Source organism: Ailuropoda melanoleuca, chromosome 7 (genome assembly GCF_002007445.2).
Source record: "Ailuropoda melanoleuca isolate Jingjing chromosome 7, ASM200744v2, whole genome shotgun sequence".
NCBI lineage: Eukaryota > Metazoa > Chordata > Mammalia > Carnivora > Ursidae > Ailuropoda > Ailuropoda melanoleuca.
Window position 1 is genome coordinate 27645321 of NC_048224.1, and position 12795 is coordinate 27658115.

The 12795-nt window shown below is 50.5% G+C and overlaps 1 protein-coding gene across 1 annotated transcript; it reads left to right on the forward strand.

Moving 5' to 3' along the window:
- The first annotated feature begins 7040 nt into the window (after positions 1 to 7040).
- On the forward strand, positions 7041 to 11677 carry ALDH1B1 (aldehyde dehydrogenase 1 family member B1). Its single transcript, XM_002914936.4, has 2 exons — positions 7041 to 7180; positions 9323 to 11677. Exon 2 carries the CDS (start codon positions 9327 to 9329, stop codon positions 10884 to 10886), a length of 1560 nt encoding a protein of 519 aa, XP_002914982.3. The 5' UTR covers positions 7041 to 7180; positions 9323 to 9326; the 3' UTR covers positions 10887 to 11677.
- Positions 11678 to 12795: the final 1118 nt, after the last annotated feature.

The window sequence follows — 12795 nt, forward strand, 5'->3', positions numbered from 1 at the left end:
GGACATATATGCTTTGTCTTTTCATCCCCATCCCTCCCTCCACCCTGCCACCTGAAATGTGGCTGTCGTAGCTGCTATTTTGAACCACAAAGACAATGCTTACTGCTACGGGTGACCAAATGGTGAGTTGGAGGGCTGCATATACCTGAGGATCATTTATCACCTCCCTGCACTGCTTACCTCTGGGCTTATTTTCCTTATTTAAAGAAATCAACTCCCATTTGATATAAGCCACTGCTAGTAGAGTCTCCATTTCTCAGAGTTAACCCTAACCCTCACTCACTGCTATGGGGTCTGATGAAATGAAATGGTTCTCCCCTAACCCAGTCACGCCTCTGCCTTAAAGTCTTTCTGTGCCCCCTCAGGATAACATTGACACTCCTTAGCATGGTACCTCAGGCCCTTCATGAAATGTCCCCCTACCCACTCCAGCCTCAGCCCTCTCACGGCACCCCACCTTGCCCATCACACCCCAGGCCCCAGTCAGCAGGAGCTACTCACAGCTCCCCATGCCACCCAGGCCACTCCTTGTTTCTGGTCTTTTGCACCTGTAACCCTGCTTCCCAGAGATGCCATCTCTCCCCTGGCCCTCACTGTCTTTCAATATTCAGATCAAGTATTACCTCCTCCAGGAAGTCTCCCAAGATCTTCACAGGCTTTGTTGTGTTCCATTTCTTTCGCTTTGCTCTGTTGGCACCATGGGCCTTTCTCATACTATGTAAGAACAACACACCGGTTTCCCTGCCTGCCTGCCTGCCTCCCTAGGCTGAGGCCTGAGGATGAGGAGAGTGCCTGGCTCATCTCTGCACTGCCAGGGCCTCTGCCACAGGACCATCCGTAATAGGAGCTGAGTGAAGGGAGGAAAGACGGAAGGCAGATGCTTGTTAGTGTGGAAGTAGTCTTGGAAGCAGGAAGAACTGACTCGGGACAGAGGTGAAAGGCAAGGGCATCCTGAGCAGCGGCTCGTCCCTGCTCCCCTGCTGTGGTCAGATATTCCTGGTCTAAGAGGCCCTTGTGCATTCGTTGGCAAATCTGCACCAAGTGTCATTAACGGTGGGGCAGCATCTCACTCTCGCTCAATCAGCAGGTGTGTAAAGATACACTTGGTCTCTGCCAACACTTGTACTTCAGTCATTGCCTCATTAGGGCCCGTAACTGGTGATGATAACAGGATGGGAGAGTCAGCTGATGGTTTCACAAATAGCATGTGTGTGGGGTTGAAGTTTGTGGTCCAAGAACTCTGCTAACAACGAACATTATTTAACAGCCTAACCTTCTGGGGCCCTGATCCTCTGATGGCCCTTTGGTGTATCTTATAGACCCTCCTTTAACAGTGGGGGAGACTGAAGCCGAGAGAAATAAGTTGCCCAAGGTTACACACACCCAGGCTCTGACACCCAGCCCCTTGCCCTTTGTGCCACTCTTGCCCTGTTCTGTGATTGCTGTCCAACAATTAATTGTGCATTTAGATGAAGACATAGACCCCTCAGGCCCAGTCATGAGGGGCGCGAAGGGACAGATCCATTACGGAGCCTTTGAACCGGGAGGACACATGCTAATGATTTGGTAACATAATCTTTTCAGATTTTTTAACTTCTTATTATAAGCCAGTTTAAGTATATGCAGAAATAGAGTATAACGACCCCCCTGTGCCCATCAGCAGCCAGCTTAAGTAGTTCTTGACACCTGCTGTTTTGGATAATATAACCTGGCATCATCTCTCCCCCTAGGAGACTAGAGGAGACACACACTACAACCAGAATAATCTTCAAATTGCAAACTGGATCGTGTCAGCTCGCCTCCCTCCTCCTCAAAACTCTAGTGGGATTCTGTGCATAGAAAGGAAGGCAAAGCAGAGCTCCACCCCACCCTAGACAGCCCATCTCCGCACTTCTTTGAAGTGAGAGGAAAAGTACACTTCTGTCTTATTTAAGCCACTTTTATTTTGGGTTCTCTCTTATGTCAGGAGTCCACAAAAAGCTACATACCGGAGTTAGCCGAGGAGCTGAAAACCAAGACCAAATGACAACAAGGAAAATTAGACAACCCTGTACAACACCAGAGGATTCTGACGGGGGACAGGAAGTGTTGCTCAGGCATTGATGGTGTAGCAAGCTGTCCAGGTGACGCTCCCATGCAGCCACAGTTGAGAAGCACCGTTTAATGATCCATGTCTGAACTCATTCTAACTGACATGGGGCTCAGCTGAAAAGCCATCTCCCAAGAGGCCCCGGGCGGGAGGAACTCAGGGTTCCCTCCTCTGTGCTTCCACAGAGCCAGGCTCTGCCAGAGGCATGTGGTAGTTTATGGCGTTGGTCGGGTCAGGCTCCTGCTGTCCTCTGAGCTCCTCCAGGGTGGGACCACGTTAGATTAATCCATGGGGCCTGGCCCAGGGGTCAGAGTACTTACTGGCCCCTGCCCACCCCTCCAGCCTCTTCCAGAACTATTGGCCCCTTCCCTCCTTCCGCTTGTCTTCTCCCGGTTTCTTAAATGCAGTTGACCCCTCCCATCTTAAGTCCTATGCATATGCCCGTCCCTCTTACCTGCAACTTTCACCTGCCTCTTCATTTAGCCCCTGCTTGTCCTTCACCCTTTACTCTTGCTGTTTGAAGCCTGGTCTTGGCACTAGCCGCATTGGCATCACCTAGTAACTTGTTAGAAATGCAGAATATAAATCATTTATAATTAACAGGGATTAACAAGGTCCCCAGAATATGGAGAATGCTGTGATGGGCAGTTCTGACTCAAAAATGTGATCAGGGTGGAGGCAGGCGAGGGTCCCTTTTCAGAACAGAGGAATGCTGGGTGAACAAAAGAAACAATGTCCATTGTAATGATGGCATCTGCACAGTGGAAGGCTGTTGACCATCAGGCCTACTCTGGCTGGGCCAGAGGCCGTGAACTCCAATGCCTACAAGGCCTAGAAATGAGTGAGTCAGTGTATTTCTTTTCCATTTGTCAGCTGTTATAAATTATCACAAACTTAAAGGCTTAAAAAAACACAAACTTATTATCTTACAGTTCTGAGGGCTCTGAAATTGGTGTCACTGGTCTAAAATCGAGGTGTTGGCAGAGCTATGTTCCTTCTGGAGACACTGCGGGAAAAGTGTTCCCTTGCCTTTTCCAGCTGCTTGCATTCTTTGGCTTCTGGCTGCATGACTCCACCGTCTGCCTCTAACACATCTCTGATGCTGACATCCCCGTCTCTCTTTGATAAGGACCCTTGTGATTACATTGCACCCCCCCATCTCATCCGGGATAATCTCCCTGCCTCAAGATCCCTAACTCCAGATGCCCTGTGCCACCCCACACTCCGCTTCCACGTCGGTGTGACTCCTGTGTTTGTGTGCAAGCCGGTATCTAGCCTGAACTCAGGCCACGCACCTCCTTCGTGTCCTGGTTCAAGTCCCACTCCTTTTCTGGCTCTCAGTTCACTCAACTGTAAACTGAGGTGCAGAGGGAGGGAAAAGGAAAGGAAGTGGGGCAGGTGGAAGGGAAACAGTGTTTGTGGTCAGTACTCAGGGCTGGTTTGGTTTGACAACATTCCGACTTTGGTCATGTTCCCACAGTGTAAACTTCACAGAGTGCAGAGGCTCACTCTGGAGAAAAGGACAGGGGAAAGGGTATATTTGGGTTTGCTTTTACATGCATTGTTCTTTTTAAGTTTCCATTCCCTGCAACTCCCTCACTATCTTGACCCAGTTTCCATCTCCAGTTCAAAGGCAGAGAGTGGAGGCACCTGTAGAATAAATGCCCAGTGCCGCTTGCGTGGCTTTTTGTTTGAAATCTGTCTGATCTGTTCATTGTCTTGGAGCCAGGAATCTTCTCTAGTAACTTCCTAGACATATAAGGCTCCAAAACGCTGGAGGATAGAAATAGCCTCTCTTCCCCCACCAGGCCAGTGTAAACACATCCCTGGGTGACATCCCTTGCTGACAATGACCTGGCTATGGCTTGTGTTATCTCACAATTTCCCCTTCAATCGTTTCAGTCCAAACACTCACAGTGGCTCCAGGCCCAACATCCGTTATAGAGGCCTGGATCTTTTTTGCCAATTAAAAAGCTGAATCCAAAACAGTCCTGAACAATAGTCAACTCTCCTCAAAATAATGAATGCATTTTACCCTGAGCCACTGCCTATTTGTCCTTCTCTATAAACTATAAATGTCAAGCTTTGTGGAAGGTTTTTAGTTTTTAATTTTTTGGATGCTTTTACAAATGCCTTGCAATGGGACTACTTTGGTGAGTTCTGATGACAGCCGCAGCTTATGAAACGTCAAGGGTGGATGTGCCTAACGAAATCTAGATAGAGACAAAGCATTTGCTGGATTTGTCTCTTTCTGAAAACTGTCCATGGTAGAGACATAGAATCCCCAAAGACCACTTAGGTCGGTCCTCCCCACATACAGTTGCATATCAGGAGCATGTGGAGAACTTAAAAAAAATCCTGGGTCTCAACCAACATCTAAAAATTTAGAATCTCTGAAGGTAAGACCCAGAGAGACTGTGGCGTTGTTTTTTTGGTTTTGGGGTTTCTGGGTTTTTTTTGTTTTTTTAACACTTTTCAGGAAATTCTGATGCACGTCTAAGTCTGGAAGTCCCTTGTCTATTCAGTCCTTTTTTGGTACTCCCCTTTTTTGGTACAGGATTTTGCCAAATGGTTGTCTATCCCTTCTTGTACTCCTCCAGGAATGGGGGGCTCACTGCTTTTCAGAGCAGCCCCTCCTATCCTTCCTTAGCCAGCTCTGCTTTGTCAGGAAGTTCTTCCTCTGCCCTCTGTAAATTCCCTTCACTAGGACTCCACAGATGCCTGTCATTGTCCTTCGGAGATTAGAACCTCTGGGTTCTGAGGAATGGACACACCGGTTCCTTCAGCTGTTCCTCGCCGGACGCAGCCTTCAACCTCTCCCTATGGGGCCACTTTCTTTTTTTTTTTTTTTTTAAAGATTTTATTTATTTGACAGAGAGAGAGACAACCAGTGAGAGAGGGAACACAAGCAGGGGGAGTGGGAGAGCAAGACAGGCTCATAGCAGAGGAGCCTGATGTGGGGCTCGATCCCAGAACGCCGGGATCACGCCCTGAGCCGAAGGCAGACGCTTAACGACTGCGCCACCCAGGTGCCCCTATGGGGCCACCTTTCTGTCTGCCACTGGCCTCTCACACCTGCCACAGCTTTCCAAGAGGTAGTGAAAACTGATGCTCCTTCTGTCACGGACTCACTGCTCCTACCAATGAGGCTGTTAATAATTGACTGAGTAAGTAGTCAGTCAGTCCATCATGGAGTGCCAAGTGCCCAAGGGGTGCTAGGTTGGCCATGGGCTGTGGGAGAGGCAGGAGGGACTTTGCAAGGGGCTACACAGTTGCTGGGGAGCCAGAGGAAAACATGAACATAGCCGCGGCAAGATGAGAAATGCACTGCTTTTAGTGAGGAACTCCATTTTGTGAAAGGACTGTAAACATCCTAAGGATGATGCGGTCACAAAAGATTCCAAAGGCTGTAGCTTAAGGAAAGAATAATGTGAATCAGCCAGGTTCAAGCAGGAAAACGTGAACACTAAATATGTGCAGAGGGAGGGATTTAATATGAGAATCAGGTGCTGACAGAATTGCCGGAAGGGCTGTAGGGAGAAGTAGGACAGATTCCCAGCACAAGATGGACAAGGCCCATCCGTCTCCTTACTGTGTGAGGCCACCTCTGGAGCTATTTAGCTGCAGACACACCCCTGCAGCCATGATGCAAAGAGCAGGTGGTTAGAGTCTAGGAGCGGCAGCCATAGCTGCCACCTCATACCCAGGAAGCCAGAGAAGGGACAAGGAACTCGAATGCAGAAAATCCTCACAATCTGCCATCATGTTAGTGATGTCCCCCAGGGGGCGGGACAATACCCTCCACCTTCCACATCTGGCAGGGGCACTGCTAATCAGAAGCACCTAGTTCACTCCAGAACTCTACCTGCAAACAAGGTGGGAAACAGCTCTTAGCTTCCCACGGTCTCCAACCAGAAGAAAGGTGCTGTGGAGGCGGGACGAGTCAGAGATGTGTGGTTAGCATGCTTTATGGCAACGAAATGGACACAATCTAAGTGTCCATCCAAGGTCTTCTCTACCACGGAATTCTGTGCCACTTTGGAGAGAACCATGTTGCCTTTTAATTAACATGACATGAGAAAAGGTTCATAATAAATTACCAAGTAAAAAAAAAAAAGGAAAAAAGGGGGGGAAGCAGGCAGCAAAATAGAGGTCACCATGTAATTTCTATTTTATTAAATGAATTTTTGAAAAATACAAAGTTAAAAATACTGGCAAGATAAATGGCAACTTTTGGGTGAAAGGAGTGAAGGTATTTCCCCCCCCCCAGGTCAAAAGTATAATTTCATAATGATGTAAGGTCAATATGTAAGTCATAAGAATCGTAAATATATATATGTACCTAATACACGAAGCAGAGACTGACGGAATTAAAGTAAGAAGTAGATCCACAATTGTCACAGATTTTAACATTTTTCTCAGAAATGGGCAGAAAAACTGGATTGAAGGTATTTTTTAAATCCTTGCAAACTTCTCCGTGTTTTCCAAGCTTTCTGTGTTGTGGGTATATTGTTTTTGTCCCCGGACCCAAAAAATGCATTTTTAAAAAGCACACAAAATTTTAAAGGTACAGGGAGGGGCGGGGGTGGGGGGAAAGAGAGCGAAGGTGGAAGACAGGAGCGGGCAGGCACAGAAGGGCTCAAGGAGAGGCTCCAGGATGGGGACCTAACAAGGTGCAGCTCCTGGGAGAAGCGAACTCTGACTGGAGAGCGAACTGTGTGACCTGAGGAAGGCCTGCCCCATTCTGGGTCTTCGTCTCCGCTCCCAAACGAGCGCCTTAGGACCGCAGCTTGAGCGGGCCGAGCGAAGAAGGCGCTCCTGCGTGGGGGACACTCCGGGGTGGGGGGGGGCGGTGGCTGGGATCGCGGAAGGGGTGGGGGCACTGCTCCCCACCCCCAGCCCCGACGCGCCCGCGCGTGGGGGAGGAGCGGCCTTGGCCTCGGGCCGCAGATGCGCGATGCCCGGGATGCAGGCGGAGCCTCTGGGCCTCTGAGCCGCTGCGCGGAGGCGGGACGTGCGGCGGGCAAGCGGCGGGAAGCTGGGGTAGAGCTGGGAGAGCCTGAAGCTGCACTGGAGCCGAGCCCGCCGCAGGTAATTAGCGTGTTTGTCCCTCGGCCCCCAGGCAGGCCGCAGCTCCCCTCCCTGCGATGGAGGCTACCTCTCTGGGTCTCCGCTTCCCCATCTGGGGACTGGCCCTTCCGCCCGGCGTGCGCTGTGGGACCCTCTCCACGCTAACACCCTTGCGCCTGCACCCGGGTCCCCGGGTGGTTCCTGTTGGGCTCGGAGGATGCAGACCCCCCCTCAAACCTTACCCCTTAGCTCGTCCTTATGGTTCCTGCCCATCCAGCCCACTCCTGCAGAGAGCCCCTGACTGCAGCAGAGAGGCCAAGACATATGTCCCCTCCCCGCAGAAAGGGGGAGGTTGATGCCTTTGGTACTGGTGATCCAGAAGGTCTGGTGCTTGGCACAGTGGGCACTGATACTGGCAACCGTAAGAAATTGCCCACAGTCAGGAGGAAACACAAAAGGGCTAGAGGAATCCGGGTTGAGGCTCTTACTCTTACTTGCTGTGTGTCCTCGGTGAGTCCCCAGACCTCTCTGATCCCCAGCCTTCTTCCACAATGGGGGTCATGATCATCTGCCCAAATAACCCCAGGGGTTACTGGGAGTCTCCTTGACTTGACTGCTAAGAAAATGGCCTGCAAACTGTAAAGTGTGGTGCGCTGTGAGCAGTGATCTTACAAATGCAAGTGAAGGCACCAAGCACAGACCCCATTTAAGCCCCTAGGAGAGGAACAGCCTTGGCTTAGCATGAAAGATTTGCCAGCCTTGGTCTATGACTATCTCTCTCACCTGTTTAGCCCCTCCACCCCCCACCTCCCCATGGATTGGTTACCCCCACTTAACCTCCCCTGGGACCCCTCCCTCCTCAGATGCAGGCCTGTTGGACCCAAAGCTGCTTCTGTCCCAGCATGGGACAGAGCTCTGAGCAGGATGGAACCTGAGTGCACCCCGACAGGTCTCTGGCTCAACTACCCTCCAAGGGAGGGTGTTCTTGGGCAGCACTGATTTGTATGAAGCTGGGGGGACCTGGCTGGGGCTTTGCTTTCCAGGAGGCCCAGTGGCAGAGGGCAGGGGTGGAGAAGCTGGGTGCAATTCCTTTTGGCTCCTGGATGGGTCAAGACTCAAGTGAGGCAGAAAAGATGGAGGATTGATGTCCTGGCCAAAGAGTAACTGTTACAGTGAATCTAGGAATTTTATACACCATTTAAATTTCACTGAATACATTTTATATACTGTTTAAATTTTATAATTGTTGTTTTAATAGTCTGCACTGTTCCAGAGTAGTAGACAAGAATAAACAGGCCCTTCTTTCCAGGGGCTGTCAGCTTTGCTGCGCTCCTGGGAAGCTGAGACCTATGCCGCCAGGGGCCGGGCTAGGCTGGTTTCTGAGGGCGCTGCCAGCTCTGATGTGCTGGGCAGACGGTTGCCATGCTTTTTAAGTGCACAGCCCTATTCAGTGTAGCCCCATGAGGCCTTTCACATAGGAGGAAACTGAGGCACAGAGGGGAAGGGAAGCAAGCCCTTGTCTCAGAGCACAACTCTGTCTCGCAGTCCCTTTGGTTTCTACTCCATCGTGAGGTCACACTGTGAGCAGTGTTTGTGGAAGTGTTGCTGCGCATCACTGAACAGCGGGCTATGGAGCAGCTGCTCTGTAGCGGGCATACTTCGAGGCGCAGGGACACAGCAATGAATGACCAGGGAAAAAATGCCTGCCCTCTCAGAGTGGATGTTTTACTGGGGAGAGGCGGACAAGAAACATATACGTGTGTAAATATACTCTTTGGTGTGTCAGATGGGGAGAAATAAAGCATGGGAATGGGGGACAGAGTGCTGCCAGTGACAAAAGTCACTGTTTTGTAAACTTTATAAAGGGCAGTCAGGGAAGGCCTTGCTGAGCAGGTGGCATTTGATTGAAGCACCAGAAGAGATGAGGGAGGGAGCTAGAGGATAGATGGGACATGAGGGAGCTGGAACCAGAGAGTTGTTCAGGGCCATTGTCCCCCACCCCCAGCCCTGATGCACCCACACCTTTGTACCGCTTACAATCCACGTTGTTAGAGGTGGCACCCCTTTGCACTAGCATCTTGGAACGTCTGAGCTGGCGGGCCTTTGGGGGACCACTTGTCCCACTCTCACCTGTTCGCTCTGGTTCCACCTGCCCCCCTCCAGAGTCATGAGCATGCTGCGCTTCCTGGTGCCCCGGTGGCTTCGCCTTCATGGCAGGACCTCCCCATACTCTTCTGCAGCAGCCCTTCCAAGCCCCATCCCAAACCCAGACATCCATTACAACCAGCTGTTCGTCAACAATGAGTGGCAAGATGCAGCCAGCAAGAAGACCTTCCCGACAGTGAACCCCGCCACAGGAGAGGTCATTGGCCATGTGGCTGAAGGAGACCGGGCTGATGTGGATCGGGCAGTGAAAGCAGCCCGCGAGGCCTTCCGCCTGGGGTCTCCATGGCGCCGGATGGATGCCTCGGAGCGCGGCCGGCTGCTAAACCGCCTGGCCGACCTAGTGGAGCGGGATCGTGTCTACCTGGCCTCACTGGAGACTTTGGACAATGGGAAGCCTTTCCAGGAGTCTTATGCCTTGGACCTGGATGAGGTCATCAAAGTGTACCGGTACTTTGCTGGCTGGGCTGACAAGTGGCACGGCAAGACCATCCCCATGGATGGCAAGCATTTCTGCTTCACCCGGCATGAGCCTGTTGGCGTCTGCGGCCAGATAATCCCATGGAACTTCCCCTTGGTCATGCAGGGCTGGAAGCTTGCCCCCGCGCTGGCCACCGGCAACACTGTGGTCATGAAGGTGGCAGAGCAGACCCCCCTTTCTGCGCTGTACTTGGCCTCCCTCATCAAAGAGGTGGGCTTTCCCCCCGGGGTGGTGAACATCATCACTGGCTACGGCCCAACGGCCGGTGCAGCCATCGCCCAGCACATGGATATCGACAAAGTTGCCTTCACCGGCTCTACTGAGGTGGGCCACCTGATCCAGAAGGCGGCCGGTGATTCCAACCTGAAGAGAGTCACCCTGGAGCTGGGTGGGAAGAGCCCCAGCATCGTGTTGGCCGACGCGGACATGGACCATGCCGTGGAGCAGTGCCACGAAGCCCTGTTCTTCAACATGGGCCAGTGCTGCTGTGCGGGCTCCCGGACCTTCGTCGAAGAATCCATCTATGACGAATTTCTTGAGAGAACCGTGGAGAAGGCTAAGCAGAGAAGAGTTGGGAACCCCTTTGAGCTGGACACCCAGCAGGGGCCCCAGGTGGACAAGGAGCAGTTTGAGCGAATCCTGAGCTACATCCGGCTTGGCCAGAAGGAGGGGGCCAAACTTCTCTGCGGGGGGGAGCGTTTTGGGGAGCGTGGTTTCTTCATCAAGCCCACGGTCTTTGGTGGCGTGAAGGATGACATGAGGATCGCCAGAGAGGAGATCTTCTGGCCTGTGCAGCCCTTATTTAAATTCAAGAAGATGGAGGAGGTAATCGAGAGGGCCAACAACACCAGGTATGGCTTGGCTGCTGCCGTGTTCACCCAGGACCTGGACAAGGCCATGTACTTCACGCAGGCACTCCAGGCTGGCACAGTGTGGGTAAACACCTACAACATTGTCACCTGCCACACGCCCTTCGGAGGGTTTAAGGAATCTGGGAATGGGAGGGAGCTGGGGGAGGACGGGCTTAAGGCCTACACGGAGGTGAAGACAGTTACCATCAAGATCCGTCAAAAGAACTCGTAGGAATGCCTACCACAGGGACCCACCTCCAGTCCAGAGGTTCCGTAATCACCTACACCATGGTTGCCAAATAGTTTTTTAGCCTCAGACCCTACTTTGTTTATTCCAAATGAACTCTTAGAGGGAAGCTCAACAAATAAAGAATTAAAATGAGAACTGCTCCTGTTAAAGCAGGGCTGGGGACTAGACTCAGAGTCCTATCTACCCGTGCCTCAGCCCCAGCCCCCTTGGTGGCCCTGAGTTACTTCCATGAAATCTTGGGAATCTCTGGAAAATAGATTAAAAACCACTGATCTGGACAGTGGCTGTTAGTTCTTCCTTCTGATCCAAGGACTCCCCCGTGGATTAACCTCATGCCTTAGTAGATGGACTCAGTTCAGACATAGGATTGGAAGGCATTAGGAGTTTCAAACTAGGTGGATTCCAAATCTTGGCCCCATTCTTCAATGACTTAACCTAAAAATCAAGGATTCTTTCCTTTTTTTAAGTACCAGTTGCCAGCTGTTTTGCTTGCTTACCCTGCATTTTGCTACTGATTTTCATTAATTTGAGGAAAGAAGTGGGCAAAGAATGCATTTATATAACCACTCCTTTAAAATAAACTCAAACAACCCAAGTGTCCATCAGCTAGTGAGTGGGTAAATGAAATGTTTCCATGGAATATTCCTTGTGCTAGTCAGCCATAAAAAAGGAATGAAGTATTGACATGTGCTACAATGTGGATGAACCTTGAAACCATTAGGCTGAGTGAAAGAAGCCAGACATACATACAAGGCCGCATATTGTATGAGTCCATTTATATGAAATGTCCAGAATAGGCAAATCAGAGACAGAAAGTACATTGGCAGTTGCCAGGTGTTGGGGGAGGAGGGAGTGGGGAGTAATTGCTAATGGGTATAGGATTTCTTTTGGGGATGTTTCAGAGTGTTCTGAAATTGGATAGTAGTGATGGTTGCACAACTTCGTGAATATACTGAAAAGTACTGAATTGCACAGTGATTCACATAAAAGGATGAATTTTATAATATGTGAATTAATTTCAATTAAAAATTAAATAAAAGGTACCCATACCTTGTTTGCCAATTTTTTATCAATATCCTCTTACAACTGAAAATTTTAGGGATGCCTGGGTGGCTCAGTTGGTTAAGTGGCTGCCTTCGGCTCAGCTCATGATCCCAGGGTCCTGGGATCAAATCCTGCATCAGGCTCCTTTCTTGGCAGGGAGTCTGTTTCTCTGCCTGACGCTCCCCCCCCCCTTTTGTGTGCTCTCTCTGTGTCAGATAAATAAATAAAATCTTTAAAAAGAAAATTTTTGAGTCATGGGGATGGAAGGGACCCAGGTAGTCATCCAGTCAACCCTCAGCCAGGTGTGAAAGTCCTCTCCCCAAATATTTCTAGTAGCATTTTTGTTCTCTCTTGACTGGGTGACAAAGTGCAACTTTAAGGCCCATAGAGAAAAGCCCTGGTTCCTGCCTAGAGCAAGTCCATTTGAGTTCCCATTTCAGGCCTTCCACACTGTCTCCCAGCACCTGTCCAAACATACCGCCCCTCAAGCAGAGCCCAGCATCAGGGCCATTCTGATATGTTAGGGGCTTCCAGAATCTTATTTATTTATTTTTATTTTTAAAAGATATTTGAGAGAGAGAGAGAGAGCAGGTGCACTCGTGCATGTGAATGGGCTGGAGGTGGGGGGTTGGGGGGGAGGTGAAGGGGGAGAGTGAAGCATACTCCCTTTGAGCACAGAGCCTAACATGGCTGATCTCAGGACCCTGAGGTCATGACTTGAGCCGAAATCAAGAGTTGGATGCTCAACCCACAGCCACACAGATGCCCCAGTTTCCAGAATTTTAAGCCTCAGAGTTCAGTGAATTCATTGTTAGTCTTCTGACTTCATTCCCCATCTGAAGGGAGT

Coding starts and splice junctions, on each gene's coding strand:
- ALDH1B1 (XM_002914936.4), top strand. CDS start 9,327: ATGAGCATGCTGCGCTTCCTGGTGCCCCGGTGGCTTCGCCTTCATGGC.